A 17,829-nucleotide genomic window follows, 5' to 3' on the forward strand; every position below is an offset into this window, starting at 1 on the left:
GCTCTGTCACCCCTTGGTGCCCTCTGGCACTGGGCTACCCGGGTCCGTCCTCCGGATCCTCGGGCCCCATCCACAACAACTCTACCGGCTCCCAGAGTCCACCTGCGGCCTCACCTGGCCGACAACCTCACAGTGGTGGAGTGCCCAAACCAACTACACACACTAACAGGCTACACGCCCAGCCATTTCTACAACACTAATGCACCCATCCAAACATCATTCTTCCACCCGCACAAACAGATGCCAATATCCAACCACAATTTACCTATACCCTCTACCTAACTCTTAGACTACCCTCCCCGGGTATTCGTGATGGGGGTCCACTCTTCCCCCATTCACACCTTCGCACCATCCACTCCACTCCATAGTTTCCACCATACTCACTCCACGACCATCCATTCCAATACTCCATATACTCCACACTACCATTTATTCCATACACCTGTTCCTCATACCTGTTGTTGCACACCTGTGCACTCACACCTGGTGCCACCTGCACCCTCCTCCTCTTCCTGGACCATTTGGTCAACACAACACACATCACCATCACTCCCTCATACACTGCTCCACACACCTGTCCAGTTGCACACCTGTGCAATCACACCTGGTGCCATACACTTTTCACAATACACTTCTAAATACACCTCCAACACTCACACGGCATCATCTCATCTACCTACTCCCATCTGAAACTCGCGCTTCCCAGTCGTCCCTTTAAACTATTGCGCTCCCTCGTCATTATCAACCACACTAATCTACCTGCGTCCCCAGCTACCTGTCCAATGTAGCTACCTAACCTTACTGTTACCTATTGTCAATCTCTAGATCCCTACACACGATATATCCTAACCCTCCCGGGCTAGTTTTCACCGCCATAAACCCCATAATCTAGTGCTCCTTTGCCCCCCCCTGTGAGGGATGGTGGATTGGCCATCCCATCACATGGGGCATCTCTTACTATAAATTTTGCTCGTCCAATTTCCACAAATCAAAAATTTTCCAATTACTGCCAATTCTACCCACTATTCTAAATTTCGTATCAAATCACTATCACTATCACCATCATCACCGTCCACTCATCCTAGCCTCGGTGCGTCATGACATCATTAAACTCGGCTTCGCAAAGCCGAGCAATGAATTCGGGTGGTTTGGTCGCCTGCAGGTTGAATCCGTCCGGCTTTCGGTTCAAGGGAGGTGGTTTGGTCGGGCCGAGATTCCACGCACCATCTCGGCGCGGTACCTTGCGGTCCCGGGCCCGATGGCTCAATCTCCCCCGGTCGGAACCCCGTCCCCACGAGGGGACACCGTTCCGCTTCCTCCCACTCGCCCTTGAACCGTACCGGTCGCCTCGCCCGCCAAGGCCCGGACTCGACCGTGCAGGGCGGGGCCAAGCCCGAATCGGCAACGACGCTTCGAAGAGAAACGACGCAGCTTCGATCCGCGCCTGACCCTGCATCCAACAAAACACCCCGCTCCCCGAGTGCTCGCATCGGCTATCCATCGCCCTAACCGCTAACCCGGTTACCGTCGATGCTTCACCTGCATGTTCACACGCATACGCTACCCCTTTCACACTCCCAAAACCCGGCGTTCCAACGCCGTCCGTACATTCCACCAACGCTCTCCCTGTTACACACCACACCTCTCGCGCACACTCTTGCGCATACTCGCCGCTCGCACACCTCGGTCCACACCTCTCCTCCGTTACGTCCTCCGTAACACTCACCATGGGCGTGCACTCTTGCATCCACCCACTAACGCGCTCACATGGGCTCTCCCACACCCGCGCCATGACCAACTCAGGTGTGCTTCCTCGCACACCCTCAACCATTCCAAGCGTGCATTCTCGCACCCGCTCCACCACCAACTCACTCCCCGTGTCACACTCCGTACACCCCGACGTGCATTCTCGCTCGCACTCGGTTTCACTCCCACACTTTATAACACACCCACTCGCCGACGCACACTTTTTCCTCACACGCGTGCCATTTCCACTCACACGGGACCCTTTACCAACGCCCGGGTGCCATATCGATCCCAATCGCGCGACAATTCTTTTGTCGCTAAACATCCTTTTACAAAATCTACCCGCACAATATACAGCACGACTCACCTGGGGGATTCCCTTCTCCACGCGCACCTGCAAACTCTTTATTTGGTTAGTGCGTACATCATGATGATTTGAGCAGGGACTTTGTACATATTCCATTTCTCCCTGCAATTCCCGGGCTACCTCCGTCATCTCTTCAATTTTAATTCCCAGCACTGCTTTTTCTTTATTCACCTCGACGACCGCTGGCTTTAATAAAACACCCTCCACTACCTCAGCGGTCGCCGGCTTTTCCAAACCCCGGGTCGCGATTTCTACCCCTGTCATTGTACCCGTGCTTTCCTCCGCTTCGCTCAACCAGTGCTTCTCGACCCGCGTTACCTTCTCGCTCGTGCACCCCTGGGACCCTTTCGCCCACCATGCGATCCATGGTCTCCCCACATTTTTGCATGCGGTCACCCATTCTGTTGGTTATTGCTTCAATTTGGTTTCCCAATCGCTCACTGTTAGCCCTCCTTTCGTCCCTCATTGCCCCCATTTGCTCGCTCTGAGCCCTCGCTTCGTCCCTCATTGCCCCCATTTGGCCCCCCATCTCTCCCATTTGGCCCCCCATCCTATCCATTTTTGCATTCAGTTGGGTCAAGAATAATCCGAGGTCAAACCTGGTTTGCCCAGCGTCCCCAGCCGCCACCGCAGGCTCGCCCTCCGCGGCGCCGCTATTTTGGGACTCTTCAACCACGTGCGTGAGCGCGCCATTTTGTGCACCTGATACCCCCTCAACCACATTGCCAATGTTCTCCTCCTCTCCTTCCTCCACATACATTTCCCCGAGGTCCTGGGTCGATTCCACCCCGTCTATCTCTCCCACCGGCATCCCGTCGCCTTGACCAGCCATGGCGCGATTTCAAAATTCGGGTTTTTCTTTAAAAAAAAACAATTTCCAGCAGCTTGTAATTTTGAGCGCGTTAAGCGCGCTTCGGGTCCGATCCCACACTTCTGACACCAATTGTTACGCCAATAGTACAATTGGTGTTCCACAATTTGGGCTAAATAAATTTAGTCCCAGGTTCGAATCCCAACTCCTGACTACCAATTGTTACGGTACTCGGTTAAGGATGTTGTTTGCCGAGCGAAGGCACCGCGGCCGAACAGTTGTTCCCCGACTAAACCCGATTCACCCAAACGTTGGCCGTATCGCACCACAGATATTCAATGTGGAAAAGACTAAGACGACGAATGCAAAGAGGAAGAAGAAGAAGACGTACAGAAGAGTAACGGGGTTTATTATTTACACACACATAAGCAAAAAGAGCAGTCACGGGTATTTACAGCGGACATGAAAAAGCAGGTAACACAGTGCAAATTACTAGCTTATACAGACTTAGTTTACTACCCAGGACAGCACGAACAGAACAAACTCACGTACGCAAATGGATGAAAGGGTAGGAATCGTTTGGACTTGGAGGGATGAGCAGGCGGGATCACAGGGCACAGCGAGCAGGTCCACTCCGGGCGGGAAGCGAGGAGCCGGCAGCTCCTTGTATTTGGCTTTACAGCGCACGCCGGCAGCTCCTTGTATTCGGCTTTACAGCGCACGCCGGCAGGGTCACTCGGCTGGTTGAAACGGGGCTGGTTGAAGCGGCTCTTTGTCAAAGGCTTTTCGTATCTCTCACGCAACTCCGGTGCAACTCTGAACTCTCTCCCGGTGGACTGCCAACCCTCTTACGCACCTGGACTCATCTGCCGTATCTTTGGTGTAGCTTGTCCCAGCGATCGTCGCACCCTTCTCCCCAAACCTTCAGCGCGGGTCTGACACGCCCTCCTCGGTTTCGGTACCGCCCTCCCCCCCCCCCCCCCCCCCGTGCTCTGTTTCGTGACCTTGTATGGTAATCCCACGGGCTTGTCTCCTTATTTGGGCATGGCGCCGACGGCACGCCCCTCGTGGCTAGCCACGGGCTTGTTTCCTTATTTGGGCATGGGGCTGAACAGCCCCGCCCTTCGTGGCGCGCCCTGGGCTTGCCTCTCCCGGGCGACCCCGCCCCTCCTGTTCAAACAGAGCACGGAGCACATATTCACTATAGCAGCGAAATGAGAGGGCGTGCACCCCACGCTTGTGAACTGCTTTACCCGCAGATGGAGAGTTTGGCTGGGAAATGGAAGTATTGAAGGGGAGCTATTCTTAATTGATTCGGTGCAATGGAGTGTCCTTCTAATGGAAGACAAGGCCTTACTCTAAAACACATAATAAGATATAAGCTACTGAACAAGGGTTTTATCGGGTCCTGCAATGTGGTGTTTCATGGAATAACTACCGGGACGCCCTTTTTACCTTTACACAACTCTGGAGGCAGGAGGGGCCATATTCAACCAATGTTCATCACCATTTCCAATATAATACAACACAATCAAAAAAATGCAATCCTCATATCCGCAACAATATTGTTGAAATGAAGATCAAATAGCTGTATGTTGAAATATGTTGAAAAAGTCAAAACTTTACATGGGGTGTACTTACTTTTACACGTGACTGTATACACGTATCTATAGAAATACTGTGTGTATGGGAAGATCTTTTTCATTATACACACTACTTTCATGGAACACATATAGTTTGTATAGCAAAGAGTGCCGGTATTCACTGCGGAAAATAATTTTCGAAGTAAGAAAATATTTTCTTCAAATAAGTAGTTTTCTTTAAACAAGAAAATCACTAAAGAAAATTTTTCTCATTGTTTTCTTATTTTAAGAAAACATTTTCTTACTACGGAAATTATTTTTAGCAGTGTGGTGTGTGGGAAGTTTAAAACCCATCGGCCAAATCTGCACATGTAATAAGTATGTACGGTGCGTTGTGTCATGCACTGAAATGGCTTATTCTTGGTAGGTTCAACATTCATCCGAGTCTATACAGTCCATTCTTCTCCTTGGGTGCTTGCATGGAGGGCCTCAATGGACTCTTCGGCCATCTCTTAGGTGTGATGCTCTATTCAGAACCACCTGCATCTGGGGAGGTGTGGTCACCGGATGTCCGCAAGCTGGTGAGTGTACCACAACATCCACGTTGGAGTTTGCCGAAGGTTTTGTGCCCGTTGTGAAACGAAGAATCGAGTTTTTGTCTCTGGTATTTCGTGCTGGCCAACAGGAAGTTCAGAGGATGTTTAGATTGCCTGTCCCTGACTTTTTTTTTGTTTTGTAGAGAAGATCGAGGCTCGTGTAAGAGCTAACATTAATCACAAAAAGACAAAATGACACATAAAACAAGATAAAGGGAGCGGAAGACAAGATGGGGAGAGAGAGGGAAGCACACAAGTACAACATTTGAGAGCAGGGACATCGGGAGATCTGTGGGAGGGAGAGGGCTTGGGGGGAGGAGGCATTTTGAGGGGTGGGAGAGGTAAATTGCTAATTTAGCTAATTAATTGATTAATCAGCCAAAGGTTGTTGCAGCATTTGTTAAAACTCGCGTCTTTTCTGCACCAATCAATGCGCCATAGCTTGAGAGGGCACATCAAATGAACGATATTCTCCTAATAGATCCAACACGAGTGTAAATTTCCGATCTCGTGATAGAAGTAAATTGATACCATTACTTTGTACCTCTTCTTTTTCCTCTTTCTATGTGTCACATGGCTGCTTGGGTAACGTAATTTGCTGGGAGGTGCAGCTGTGCTGCCGATGCAGTGCACCCTTCCCCTTGTCCCCCGTTCCCGCCCCCCCCCGCATAGTGTGCAGTCGGAATTTGGAATTTGTCCCGAGTGCTGGTAATAGCTCACCTATTCTCTTCATGAAAGACACCATGGGATCTTTATCGTCCACCAACTAATGCCAGCAGACAGGACACCTCGTTTAATATCCACCTGAAGGACGGCATACACATTGGTAAATCACCTTGCCTGCGAGACGCCAGGATGATGGTTTATAGCTAGGTCAGGATTCAAACCCAGACTAGACACCTCAAATGCGAGTGTGAAATACCTGCATGCCATCCTAATGTAACTGTAATTGGCATTTAATAAACAAAGTACCTGCCAACAAATATATTGACATGCTCTACCCCACCCACACGGCATCCATTACTTAGATTTACTTTTCGAAAAGTGGTGTTTTTGAATTTTCCCAAAATGGTTGAAAGTATAGTATTTGCCCTTGTATTCATGATATCTCACCGATTGTGTTTTAATTTTAAATTTGTGATGTATTTGCATTTGTGTACAAAGTTATCTTGACGATGCCTCAAAAGCAGGCCTTGTATTTTCAGGCTGTAGTCCACGAAGCAGAAGGTCTCTTGGGGTACATTTATTGCGACTTCTTCCAGAGGCCTGGAAAGCCACTCCAGGTTTGGAGCTTTCTATTTTGCGTCCGAAGGTTCGGGTGTTTGTGCTGCTCATCGTGCGGAACCTTCGTGGGTGCAGTTCACGTTCACATTCCATTCGTGAGATGCGGTAAACCTTCATTCAGACAGAGGTCTCTCACCGGCTCGCTCTCCCAAAGCATGGACTGCTTGCTCACCTGCATTAATGTTCCCCCTTATTTTTGCGGTTGTGGAATTGTTTCCCCTTTGCCCATTGTCCGATTCTCCTCGCTTCATTGTGCTGCAAATTTTATATTCAGTTTCCTTAATTTTGTTTCCCTTCAATCTGTCTGATCGTCTCAATATAAGTCAGCTGCTGCTATTTATCTACCTACAACCCTCCACGCACACACACGCACACGCACACAAACATGCCACAAAAAAAAAGTATGGCCCGCCCTAATGCCACACCCTGGATAAGGTGGATACTTTGAGACCATGTAGGTCTCCTCTCCACCTTCTGAAACCCACATGTGAAGATACCAACCAACCACTCTCCAGCGCTATTTTTCATGTTATGGACAGCACCATGATCATTTAACCACATGACTTAATGCAGCCATGTCTCTATGGCTCCATGACATTCACTCCTCCCTCTGTATGTCCGTACTCATTAGCGACCCCTGGAGCTTTCTTCCGAGACCAGTGGACTTTGCACAACGGTCAACAATAGACACCCAACATCTATATAATAATAGCGTAAGGACTCGACTTTGTTATCCCTTTTACACCGCACCCAGTGACCCGATGCCCACGGCACTAATGGATTTGCGATCTACGAACCGCGCTCTTTGTTTATCACGTACAGGCATACTCGAAAAATCTGAATTAGCCGACGTTGGGGCCAAAAAGCATCCGATTAACTGCCGATACGACGCCATCTTACGACGCCATCGTATTGGCGTCTGCTGGGCGAAGGCGAAGCAAGCCGTCCGCTGATTGGACAGTCGAGTGGTGTGAACATGGGTGGTGTGAACCAAATGGTCTTTTTATTCCCTTGAACATTTTAAATTAGGATATATAAGGAAACGTCTTTATCGTCATTTTAATAAAGTTAAATGGAGTGACGTTGCGATACTCGGGGTGCATTGCATAAATCCTCGTAACTCAGAGAGGTGTAGCAGGTGGTGAGACATAAGGAAGCTTAAAGATAACGAGCTGAAAACAGACGAACGATATGTCAATCTCTTTCTACACCGAACGGAAATAAAAGTATGAGAGCGGGAAGGCATGGCCTGAGCACTTCCAGCAGAGAGGACTGATTGGACTTAACTTAAAGAGAAAAAATTGGAGCTTAACGGAAGAAGAAGATCCCATGAGCGCTCCCCTATGCCATCCATAATGGTACACTCTATCCATACACCACATCCTCCCTTCCGTGGATGTTCCACGGGTTTCAGCTAGTCAAAATTTAAAAAGGATTTGGTCGAATCTGACGATTCTGGTTGATAGGCACTGCTGCGATACAGGAAAACAACTTCTTGTCTATCATGGACCACACCCTCCATAGCTTACAAGATGCTTGAGTTTGGATCTCCATAACATGGCGGCGTTTGCGTGTGAGCGTAGTCTCCCAAAACACTTTACAATGCATTGTTTAACCCAGATTTAAGCATTTTCCAGTGCAATTCTAGATATTTGTACAATGAGACGTTTCTGCCGACACGTTGGACACTCACCTTCATGAGCAAGAATAGTTCTACTTTTTCATTCTTCATGGTGTAATGGTTCAAATGTTCACTCTTGGCATTTGCTCTGAGTCCGGGAGGTCGGCGGTTTAACCCCTGGCCGAATCATACCAAATCTGCTTCCTTGCTTGATGCCCAGCATTTAAGAATGATAGAGCACAGATAAACATCGTCATCCATAGTGCAGGCTTTGATGGGCCTAATGTCCTCCTGCATTGAAGTTCCTTTCAAGGGAACTCGTGTTATTTTTTTCCCCGAGATATTCTTGGGAGGAATACCAGGGGCAAAGAAAAGGCCCCTTTATATGGGATGTGCCATGTGGCAAACTGCAGAAAAGGAGGGACATTCCATAGCTTGTAGAAAATGCCAAACAATAGAAAAGAAGGGACATTCAAAAAAATCTCGTGTGACAACTCGTTTTTCTCGTGTGACAACAAAAAAAAAACTAACAACTCAGGCGCCCTACATCTGGCAAATAAAATACATTTACTTCTTCATGTAGCTGAATGAATCAAATTGGCACCCCTTTATAAGAACTTTTCTAGAGCATTACTTGGTTCCTCCGAAGAACACAAGGGTAGTCCAGCATTCACACAACATGCATACTTCTGAAATGTGGAACATATTACCTCGACGTACAAAGTATTTACTTCTGAAATGTGGAACATATTACCTCGACGTACAAACTATTTACTTCTGAAATGTAGAACATATTACCTCGACATACAAAGTATTTACTTCTGAAATGTGGAACATATTACCTCGACGTACAAAGTATTTACTTCTGAAATGTGGAACATATTACCTCGACGCAAAAAATATTTACTTTTGAAATTTGTAACATATTACCTCGATGTACAAAGTATTTAGTTCTGAAATTTGTAACATATGACCTCGACATACAAAGTATTCACTTCTGAAATTTGGGACATATTACCTCGATGCACAAAGTATTTACTTCTGAAATTTGGGACACATTACCTCGACGTACAAAGTATTTACTTCTGAAATTTGGAACATATTACCTTGACGTACAAAGTATTTACTTCTGAAATTTGGAGCATATTACCTCGACGTACAAAGTATTTACTTCTGAAATTTGGAACATATTACCTCGACGTACAAAGTATTTGCTTCTGAAATTTGCAACATATTACCTCGGTGCACAAAGTATTTGCTTCTGAAATTTGGGACATATTGCCTCAAAATTTGGGCCATATTACCTCGATGCACAAAGTATTTACTTCTGAAATTTGGGACATATTACCTCGGAATTTGGGACATATTACCTCGATGCACAAAGTATTTACTTCTGAAATTTGGAACATATTTCCTCAACATACAAAGTATTTACTTCTGAAATTTGGAACATATTACCTCGACGTACAAAGTATTTACTTCTGAAATTTGGGACATATTACCTTGACGTACAAAGTATTTACTTCTGAAATTTGGGAAATATTACCTCGGCGTACAAAGTGTTTACTTCTGAAATTTGGGACATATTACCTCGACGTACAAAGTATTTACTTCTGAAATTTGTAACATATTACCTCGACGTACATCGTACAAAGTATTTACTTCTGAAATTTGGAACATATTACCTCGACGTACAAAGTATTTACTTCTGAAATTTGGAACATATTACCTCGATGCACAAAGTATTTACTTCTGAAATTTGGGACATATTACCTCGACGTACAAAGTATTTACTTCTGAAATTTGTAACATATTACCTCGACGTACAAAGTATTTACTTCTGAAATTTGGAACATATTACCTCGATGCACAAAGTATTTACTTCTGAAATTTGGGACATATTACCTCGACGTACAAAGTATTTACTTCTGAAATTTGTAACATATTACCTCGACGTACAAAGTATTTACTTCTGAAATTTGGAACATATTACCTCGATGCACAAAGTATTTACTTCTGAAATTTGGGACATATTACCTCGACGTACAAAGTATTTACTTCTCAAATTTGGAACATATTGCCTCGACATGCAAAGTATTTACTTCTGAAATTTGGAACATATTGCCTCGATGCACAAAGTATTTAGTTCTGAAATTTGGAACATATTGCCTCGACATACAAAGTATTTACTTCTGAAATTTGGGACATATTACCTCGACGTACAAAGTATTTACTTCTGAAATTTGGGACATATTACCTCGACGTACAAAGTATTTACTTCTGAAATTTGGGACATATTACCTCGACGTAGAAAGTATTCACTTCTGAAATTTGGGACATATTACCTCAATGCACAAAGTATTTACTTCTGAAATTTCGAACATATTACCTCGATGCACAAAGTATTTATTTCGGAAATTTGGGACATATTACCTCGACATACAAAGTATTTACTTCTGAAGTTTGGAACATATTACCTCGACGTACAAAGTATTTACTTCTGAAATTGGAACATATTACCTCGACGTACAATGTATTTACTTCTGAAATTTGTAACATATTACCTCGACATACAAAGTATTTACTTCTGAAATTTGGAACATATTACCTCGACGTACAAAGTATTTACTTCTGAAATTTGGAACATATTACCTCGACGTACAAAGTATTTACTTCTGAAATTTGGAACATATTACCTCGACGTACAATGTATTTACTTCTGAAATTTGGAAGATATTACCTCGACGTACAAAGTATTTACTTCTGAAATTTGTAACATTATTACCTCGACGTACAAGGTATTTACTTCTGAAATTTGTAACATTATTACCTCGACGTACAAGGTATTTACTTCTGAAATTTGCAGCCGATTTTGTCCAGAAGAAGTTGAGAAACGAATTTTGAGGCCCCATGTTAAAGTTTCATACAGAGAAATGATCCCATATATAAAGAGAGGGATGCTTTTCACTTCCCTTTGATTTACATGTTGGCTTTCAAGAAGTGATAATCTCATGATGCCGGTTTCACTCGAAGGACCATATTGAATAATCTCTTGACTTGTTGATCATCTCACGGCAGGATTGCCATTTTACCATCCGTGGAGGGAGGCGGCTGCCAAATGGTGAGTACCAGGCACCCGTTGTGGTTCTCATGCTGAACCTTGGCACTCAGTCACAACGAGGACCCGTGCTCCTTACACCTGGAATGATGGAGAACCTTTTCCACGAGATGGGGCACGCCATGCACTCCATGTTGGGCCGCACCCGCTATCAGCACGTCACTGGTACCGTCTCCGTTGGCCTTTGCCTCCTGGGCCTGTATTTTTTTTTTTTTTAAACTAACAATCGCCATTTTACTTCCATTTTGCTTTAACAGTCGGGAGCATTTTGCAGTCGATTTTGTTGCTTTGCAGAAAATCACCTTGACTTCCTCAATGATGTGTTGTTTCTTGCTCTAACCCAATTTGAGGCCTTGTATAACGAGCATGGAAACTCTGACACTTAAATCCTTATCCACACCACTGTGACTATATCACTTTCCCGTCCCAGCATCTCATGTAAAACGTCACTGCTCAATATCATGGTTATACCAGAACGGCACTTGGTGGAGTGCACACCTCCGCCAGGCTGAACAGGTTATGTCGTGTATCCACTGATAGGCCGGATCTGGATCCAGACCTGTATAAAAATCGAATCGGCTTGTTATTGTCACCTACCAGCCTACCCAACTCATCCACTTAGTTTTGTCATAACTCTTCCACAACTTTTTGAAATATCCTGCTGAATATCATTTTTGGCCCCATCTCTCAATGGTGAAGAATCACTTTAAAATGTTTTTATCGTTTCCGGATTCGGATTTTCATCAAAATCAAACCAACTCTTCCGTGCCACACACCCAACCAGTCCAATAGGTTTTGGCCGAATCCGACGACAACTTTTTTGAGATATTCTGCTCACAGATAAACAGACAGACCGGTGAAAACATAACGTCCATTCACCTTTGGTGGCGGATGTAAATACCCATAGATTCCAACGTAATTGAAGTTTTCCTTGAAAGAAGAACAAAAGCGGGAGGATCGAAGACTTAATGTGTCCATGGTTATCTGAAGCAACCATATTTATTGTACACTGCTCCTTTCCTATGCCATCTCCAGGCATTGCAAAACGTCATTGCCGGGCACCGAAGGGGGCTCGGCAGTGACGCATGCTGAAAGGGAGTACTCAGTTTTCACTCTGGTTGTTTTCTTTCTTTCTTTCTTTCTTGTTTGTTTGTTGTACACCGCTCCTTTCCCATGCCATCTCCAGGCATTGCAAAACGTCATTGCCGGGCACCGAAGGGGGCTCGGCAGTGACGCACGCTGAAAGGGAGTACTCAGTTTTCACTCTGGTTGTTGTACACTGCTCCTTTCCCATGCCATCTCCAGGCATTGCAAAACGTCATTGCCGGGCACCGAAGGGGGCTCGGCAGTGACACACGCTGAAAGGGAGTACTCAGTTTTCACTCTGGTTGTTTTCTTTCTTTCTCGTTTATGTGTTTTCTTTCTTTCTTGTTTTTTTTTTTTTTTTTTTTTTTGTTTTTTGTATACAAGATCGAGGCTCGTGAAAGAGCTAACATTAATCACACAAAAAGACAAAAAACAAGGGGAGCGGCAGACAAGATGGGGAGAGAGGGGGAAGCACACAAACACAACATTTGAGAGCAGGGACATCGGGAGGACTTGGGGGGAGGTGGGAGAGGAATAAAACATATGAACACTGCAAGGACTCTGGGGAGAATTACCGGGGGTAGAAAAGATCAAGGTTTTCGATGGGGGAAGATAAGAGATGGTGGTGAACAGCTGTTTTAAAGACCTGGAGGGAGGAGTGGGATTGAAGGGAGTGGGGGAGTTTGTTCCAGAGGCGGGAGAAAAGGGGAATGAAAGAGTGAAGGTGAGCAGAGAGCCTAGACTTTGGCAGTTTAACCATAAGAGGGTTGCAGGCAGATCTTGTGCGACCTGAAGGAATATTGGGGGGACAGAGCACAGAGAGAGCTGGGGGAGCAAGGCTGGAGAGGAGTCGGTAGAAGACAGAAAGACCACAAACCTGCCTGCGGTGAGTGAGTGAAAGGCCCTCGGAGTTGACTACATCGCAGGAGATTCCAATGATTCTGAAAGCTTTGGCCTCAACAGCGTGAAGCCGAGCAAGGTGTGAGGCAGGAGCACCAGCCCAGAGGGGGGAACAGTATTCCATTGAGCTGCGGATGAAAGCCTTGTATGTGGTGAGGAGCTCAGGTGTGCCAAGGAAGGACTTCGCACGACGGAGGATGCCCAGTCGGCGACTGGCTTTGGAGGCCAGCTTGGAAATGTGGTTTTCCCAAGAAAGATCATGGCAGATAGTGAGACCCAAAAGCTTGAGCGACAGAACTTCTTGGAGAGGATTGTTGAGAAAGTAGATGGGAGGGTTGTCCAGTCGGTCCTTTCGGAGAGACATTGTAAGAGTGTGAGATTTGTCAGGATTGAAAGACATGTTCCACTTGTTTGACCAGTCTGTGACTTTGTCCAGGTCTGCAGAGAGTGAGGAGGCTGCAGACTGCCGATCTGAGGGATGAGGAATGGAGCGGCAGATAGTGGAGTCATCAGCAAAGAGATAGAGAGGATTTTCCAGAGAGTCGGAGAGGTCATTGATGAAGATCAGAAATAGCACAGGGCCCAGAACACTACCTTGGGGAACTCCAGCCAGAACAGGAAGGGAAGATGAGAGAAATCCATTCAGGGCCACACGTTGCCTACGACCAGAGAGGAAATCCGCAAGCCATGAGTGGAGATTTCCCTGAATACCATAGGAGGTGAGTTTGGTGAGCAGAGCTGGGTGCCAGACCGTATCGAAGGCACGTGATATGTCAAGTGAGACAGCTCTGATTTCCTGTTTGGCATTGAGGACCTCCATCCATTGTTGAGACAGTAGAAGCAACATGTCCAGAGTAGAATGACCTGGTCTGAATCCAAATTGATGATCAGAGATCAAGCCATTGGAGAAGAGGAAGGATTTGATATCTGAAGCAATGATGGATTCCATGACTTTGCTGATAATTGGGAGCAGGCTGATTGGTCTGTAGTTGCAAGGATCTGTTTTTGCACCTTTTTTTGTGTAAAGCGGTAATGTTTGCTGATTTCCAAGATGCTGGCAGATGACCTTGAGCAAAAGAGAGGGTGAAAAGAACAGAGACAGGGTGAGATAGAGCGGCAGAGCAGGATTTTAGGACCCGAGGGCTGATGCCATCTGGTCCAGTTGCAGAATCAGAGTCGAGGTTTGATAAAAACTTCTCCACCTTGTCAGGAGAGAAGGACACAGAGTCCAGGAGCAGTTGGGTTCGACTGGGAAAGGTGGGAACAGAGAAAGATGCGTTTGGGACACAATATTTTGAGGCAAACACAGAGTTGAGGCATTCGGCTTTGTCACGTGCGGTGTCAACTGTGTAGCCATTTGAGGTAAGGGAGGGGATGGAGGGGGAACAAACACCAGAAACGGATTTGAACAGACGCCACCAGGATTTGGAGGAAGGAGACAGGTTTGAGAGTTCAATCTTGAGTGTGGAGAGATAGTGCTTCCTGGCACTCCTGAGGGTAGAAACACACTTGTTTCGAGCTTGGTGGAAGGAACTGAGATTGCCTTCAGTTGGATTTGCCTTCCAAGACGCAAAGGCAAGTTGTTTCAGGGCAACTGCCTCACCACAAGATTCAGTGTACCATGGACGGGAGGAAGGGTAAGACAACTGAAGACGAGATGGGATAAATCTGTGCATGAGAGAGAGCAGTTTGCTTTGGAAGAATTCCCAGGAAGAATTGATGTCAGAGGCATTAGAGATGGGAGACCAGTCCAGTTGATTGATGGCTGCTTGCAGACCGTGCCAGTCGGCCTGAGTGAAATGCCAGACTCGTCGGTGCTGAGGAGGCTCTCTGAGAATGGCCAGTGAGATGTCCACTTTAACAGGCACATGATCAGAAGAACCGATTGGAGCAGAAGAAGAGCAGCAGACATTTGCAGGGAAGTTAGTCATAACCAAGTCCAGAAGAGAAGATACTCCACTGACTGAGATCCGGGTCGGGAAATTGACAGATTGTGTCAGTCCCAATGAGTCGCAGAAGTCCTTTGCTGAGGTGCCATGGCTGGTGAGAGATGAACCCTCACCCAGCCAGCTGGCATGATGACAGTTGAAGTCGCCACATATGAGGAAGAGAGAGTTTGGATGAGTTGATAGAAGTTGGTCCATGTTGTCCGACAGAGAAATGTAAATGGAGTCATCACTGTTTGGAGGACGGTACAGAACACATATGAACAAAAGGTGGGAGCGGAGAGGAAGCCGTAGCCAGAGGTACTCCTGTGGGTGGGGTGGAGAGGGGGCAGTGCAGGGAGAGTGAGGAAGAGAGTTTTTGATAAAGATAGCCACCCCACCACCAGGACGAGGATCAGGTCTATCGTACCGGAGGAGGGAGTAACCAGGAAGAGATATTAAGGAATCAGAGACATCTTGAAGGAGGAAAGTTTCTGTTGAGCAGATCAAGTCTGGATTTTCAGAAGCAACCTGAATGGAGAGATCAATCAGGTTTGAGCGAAGGCCCCGGATGTTTGAGGTCCATACCGTTAGTGAGGAGAGAGGGGGAGCATCGGGTGCAGGACAGAGGAGGGGAGGGGTAGGGTCAGATGAAGGGTGAGAGGGGGATGTAGGAAGAGCAGTTGATAGTGTGTCAGAGATTACAGAAGAGTTACAAGAAAGGGAAGGATGAGGAGGACGAAAGGTTTGATGGTGATGGAATGAGGCACAGTGAGAGTTTGTTTGAGGGGGGGCAGAGGAAAGTACAAGGTTGGGGGAGGTGGAGGTATGACATAGGAGGGAGAGGAAGTGTGGAGGAGGCAGCTTTGAGAAGGAGGTGGGAGGAGGGAGAATTTGGGAGGGATTGTTGGGGGGGAGATTTGAAGGGGAGGGGCAAGGGGGGAGTTTAGAAAGTGGATGATTGATGAAAGATGAACATCTATCTATAATTCCAGTAATCTCTGTGTGTGTGTGTGTTTGTCTGTGTGTCTGTGACCGCTGTTTCTCGACAACCACGGGTCCGATATACTTTAAACTTGCCAGGTATATTGCTGGGGACCCGAGGATGTGCCTTTTCAAGGTTTCATATTAATCGGACAAGTAGTTACCAAGCTATGGCGATTTCTTTACCAAACTCCGCAAGCCGTTCGCTTTGGACCAAACCATTTCATGTAAATAGAGGGGGGGGGATTGTCACCGTACTCGCAAGCCGTTCGCTTTGGACCAAACCATTTCATGTAAATAGAGGGGGGGGGGATATAATTTTAGATATATATATAGTACGGGCATGCCCTAGTATATAACAATTTGGGTTTGTTGTGAATTTCAAGTTAGCGATTCGTTTAAGAACGATGGAGGAGGGATGGAATGAAAGAGAATTTAGAGCATGGAGTGATTTGGAATCATAAGAGGTTGAATATTTTTTTGAAATGGAATGAGTTGAAGAGGAAATTGAAAGGAGCCTTTTAAATAAGAAGAAAAACAGCGTGTTGTAATAAACCACTGAATAAAACACTGAAGGGGATAGTTGAAACATATTTAAACAGAACTGTGAAGAACAATCTTATATTCACAAAAATACCAATGGGGAGAGGAAGCCTAGAGCGACGACCACGAGTCACTTGAACAGGGCAAAAGGTGGAAGGCAAGGGGAAAATGGGGGCGGGGCGAGACAGCGCACGTGGGCAGAGGCAAAAGCACACGAGGAGAAAGGGAAATAAAAGTTTTTTTTGTTTGTTTTTTTTTGTTTGTTTTTGGGGGGGGGGGGGGGTGGGGGTTACAACGTTGGACAAATAGTAGATGTTTGGTGAAGCTTGGTGGAGAAGGGGAAATCAAAAAAGCTAGCAAAACAGCGAAGGAAGGAACAACCTTCGACGGGGGAAGCCTGAGGCTGCAAGGCCTTGCTCGCGACGCGGCAAACAAACGATTAATTTATGAAAGATAAACACCGATAAACTTCCAAGGGGACACTATAAGTTCACACACCGAACGATAAATAGTTTCGACAAAATACAATTGTGAACAGACTTAACTTTGAAAAACGTGGAGACCGTGTGGACCGTCGAAAACCCCTGCCACCGTCTCCAAGATCTCGCGAGATTGTTTGTTTGTTTTCTTTCTTTCTTGTTTGTTTGTTTTCTTTCTTTCTTGTTTGTTTGTTTTCTTTCTTTCTTGTTTGTTTGGCCGGGCGATATCTCAGCCATCCTTTGAGCTAGGAAGCTGAAATTTCGGCACAATAGTGAGCAAGTGCTTTGTCAAAAACAATATTTTTTGTTTTTTGATTAATCAATTAATTGAGGAATTATTTAATTATTAGCGATTAATTAAGTGACTCCCTGGTGTTGGCTTAGCGGCTAGGGTGCCAGCTTAGGATCCTAGGATCCTGGGTTCGAATCCCGGTCGATCGCTGAATTAACGCCAGGGGGGTTGACTCAGCCTGTCATCCTTCCAAGGTCGGCTAATTGAGTACCAGTTCACTGGTAATTCCCTGTTTGTCGTAAAAGGCGACAAACAGGGTTGGCGGCAGGAAGGGCATCCGGCCGTAAAACATTGCTTCAAAAAGGGGACCAACAAAAACAACAACAACCACGGTGCCCGAAAAAGGCCAACCCCCGCTTTGCGGGGAAAAATGGCCTCTAAAGGTGGTTTATAATTAAGTACTTATTTAATTAATTTAATTTCCTTTCTCTTCTGACCATTAACTCAGGCACCTTTTGAGTTCGGAAGCTGATATTTGGACATGCCAATGACCA

General features: G+C 46.0%; 1 protein-coding gene across 3 annotated transcripts in view; it reads left to right on the forward strand.

Annotated features, from left to right (window-relative positions):
* Positions 1 to 17,829, forward strand: part of MIPEP (mitochondrial intermediate peptidase) — a 202,529-nt gene that overhangs the window by 129,333 nt on the left and 55,367 nt on the right. For all 3 annotated transcript variants that reach the window (XM_078778500.1, XM_078778502.1, XM_078778501.1), the window contains exons 12-14: positions 4,935 to 5,088; positions 6,309 to 6,386; positions 11,087 to 11,291. In XM_078778500.1, the coding sequence (XP_078634626.1) occupies positions 4,935 to 5,088; positions 6,309 to 6,386; positions 11,087 to 11,291 (437 nt within the window). The remainder of the gene's footprint in view (positions 1 to 4,934; positions 5,089 to 6,308; positions 6,387 to 11,086; positions 11,292 to 17,829) is intronic.

This window comes from Myxine glutinosa, chromosome 5 (assembly GCF_964187855.1).
Source record: "Myxine glutinosa chromosome 5, kmMyxGlut1.1, whole genome shotgun sequence".
NCBI lineage: Eukaryota > Metazoa > Chordata > Myxini > Myxiniformes > Myxinidae > Myxine > Myxine glutinosa.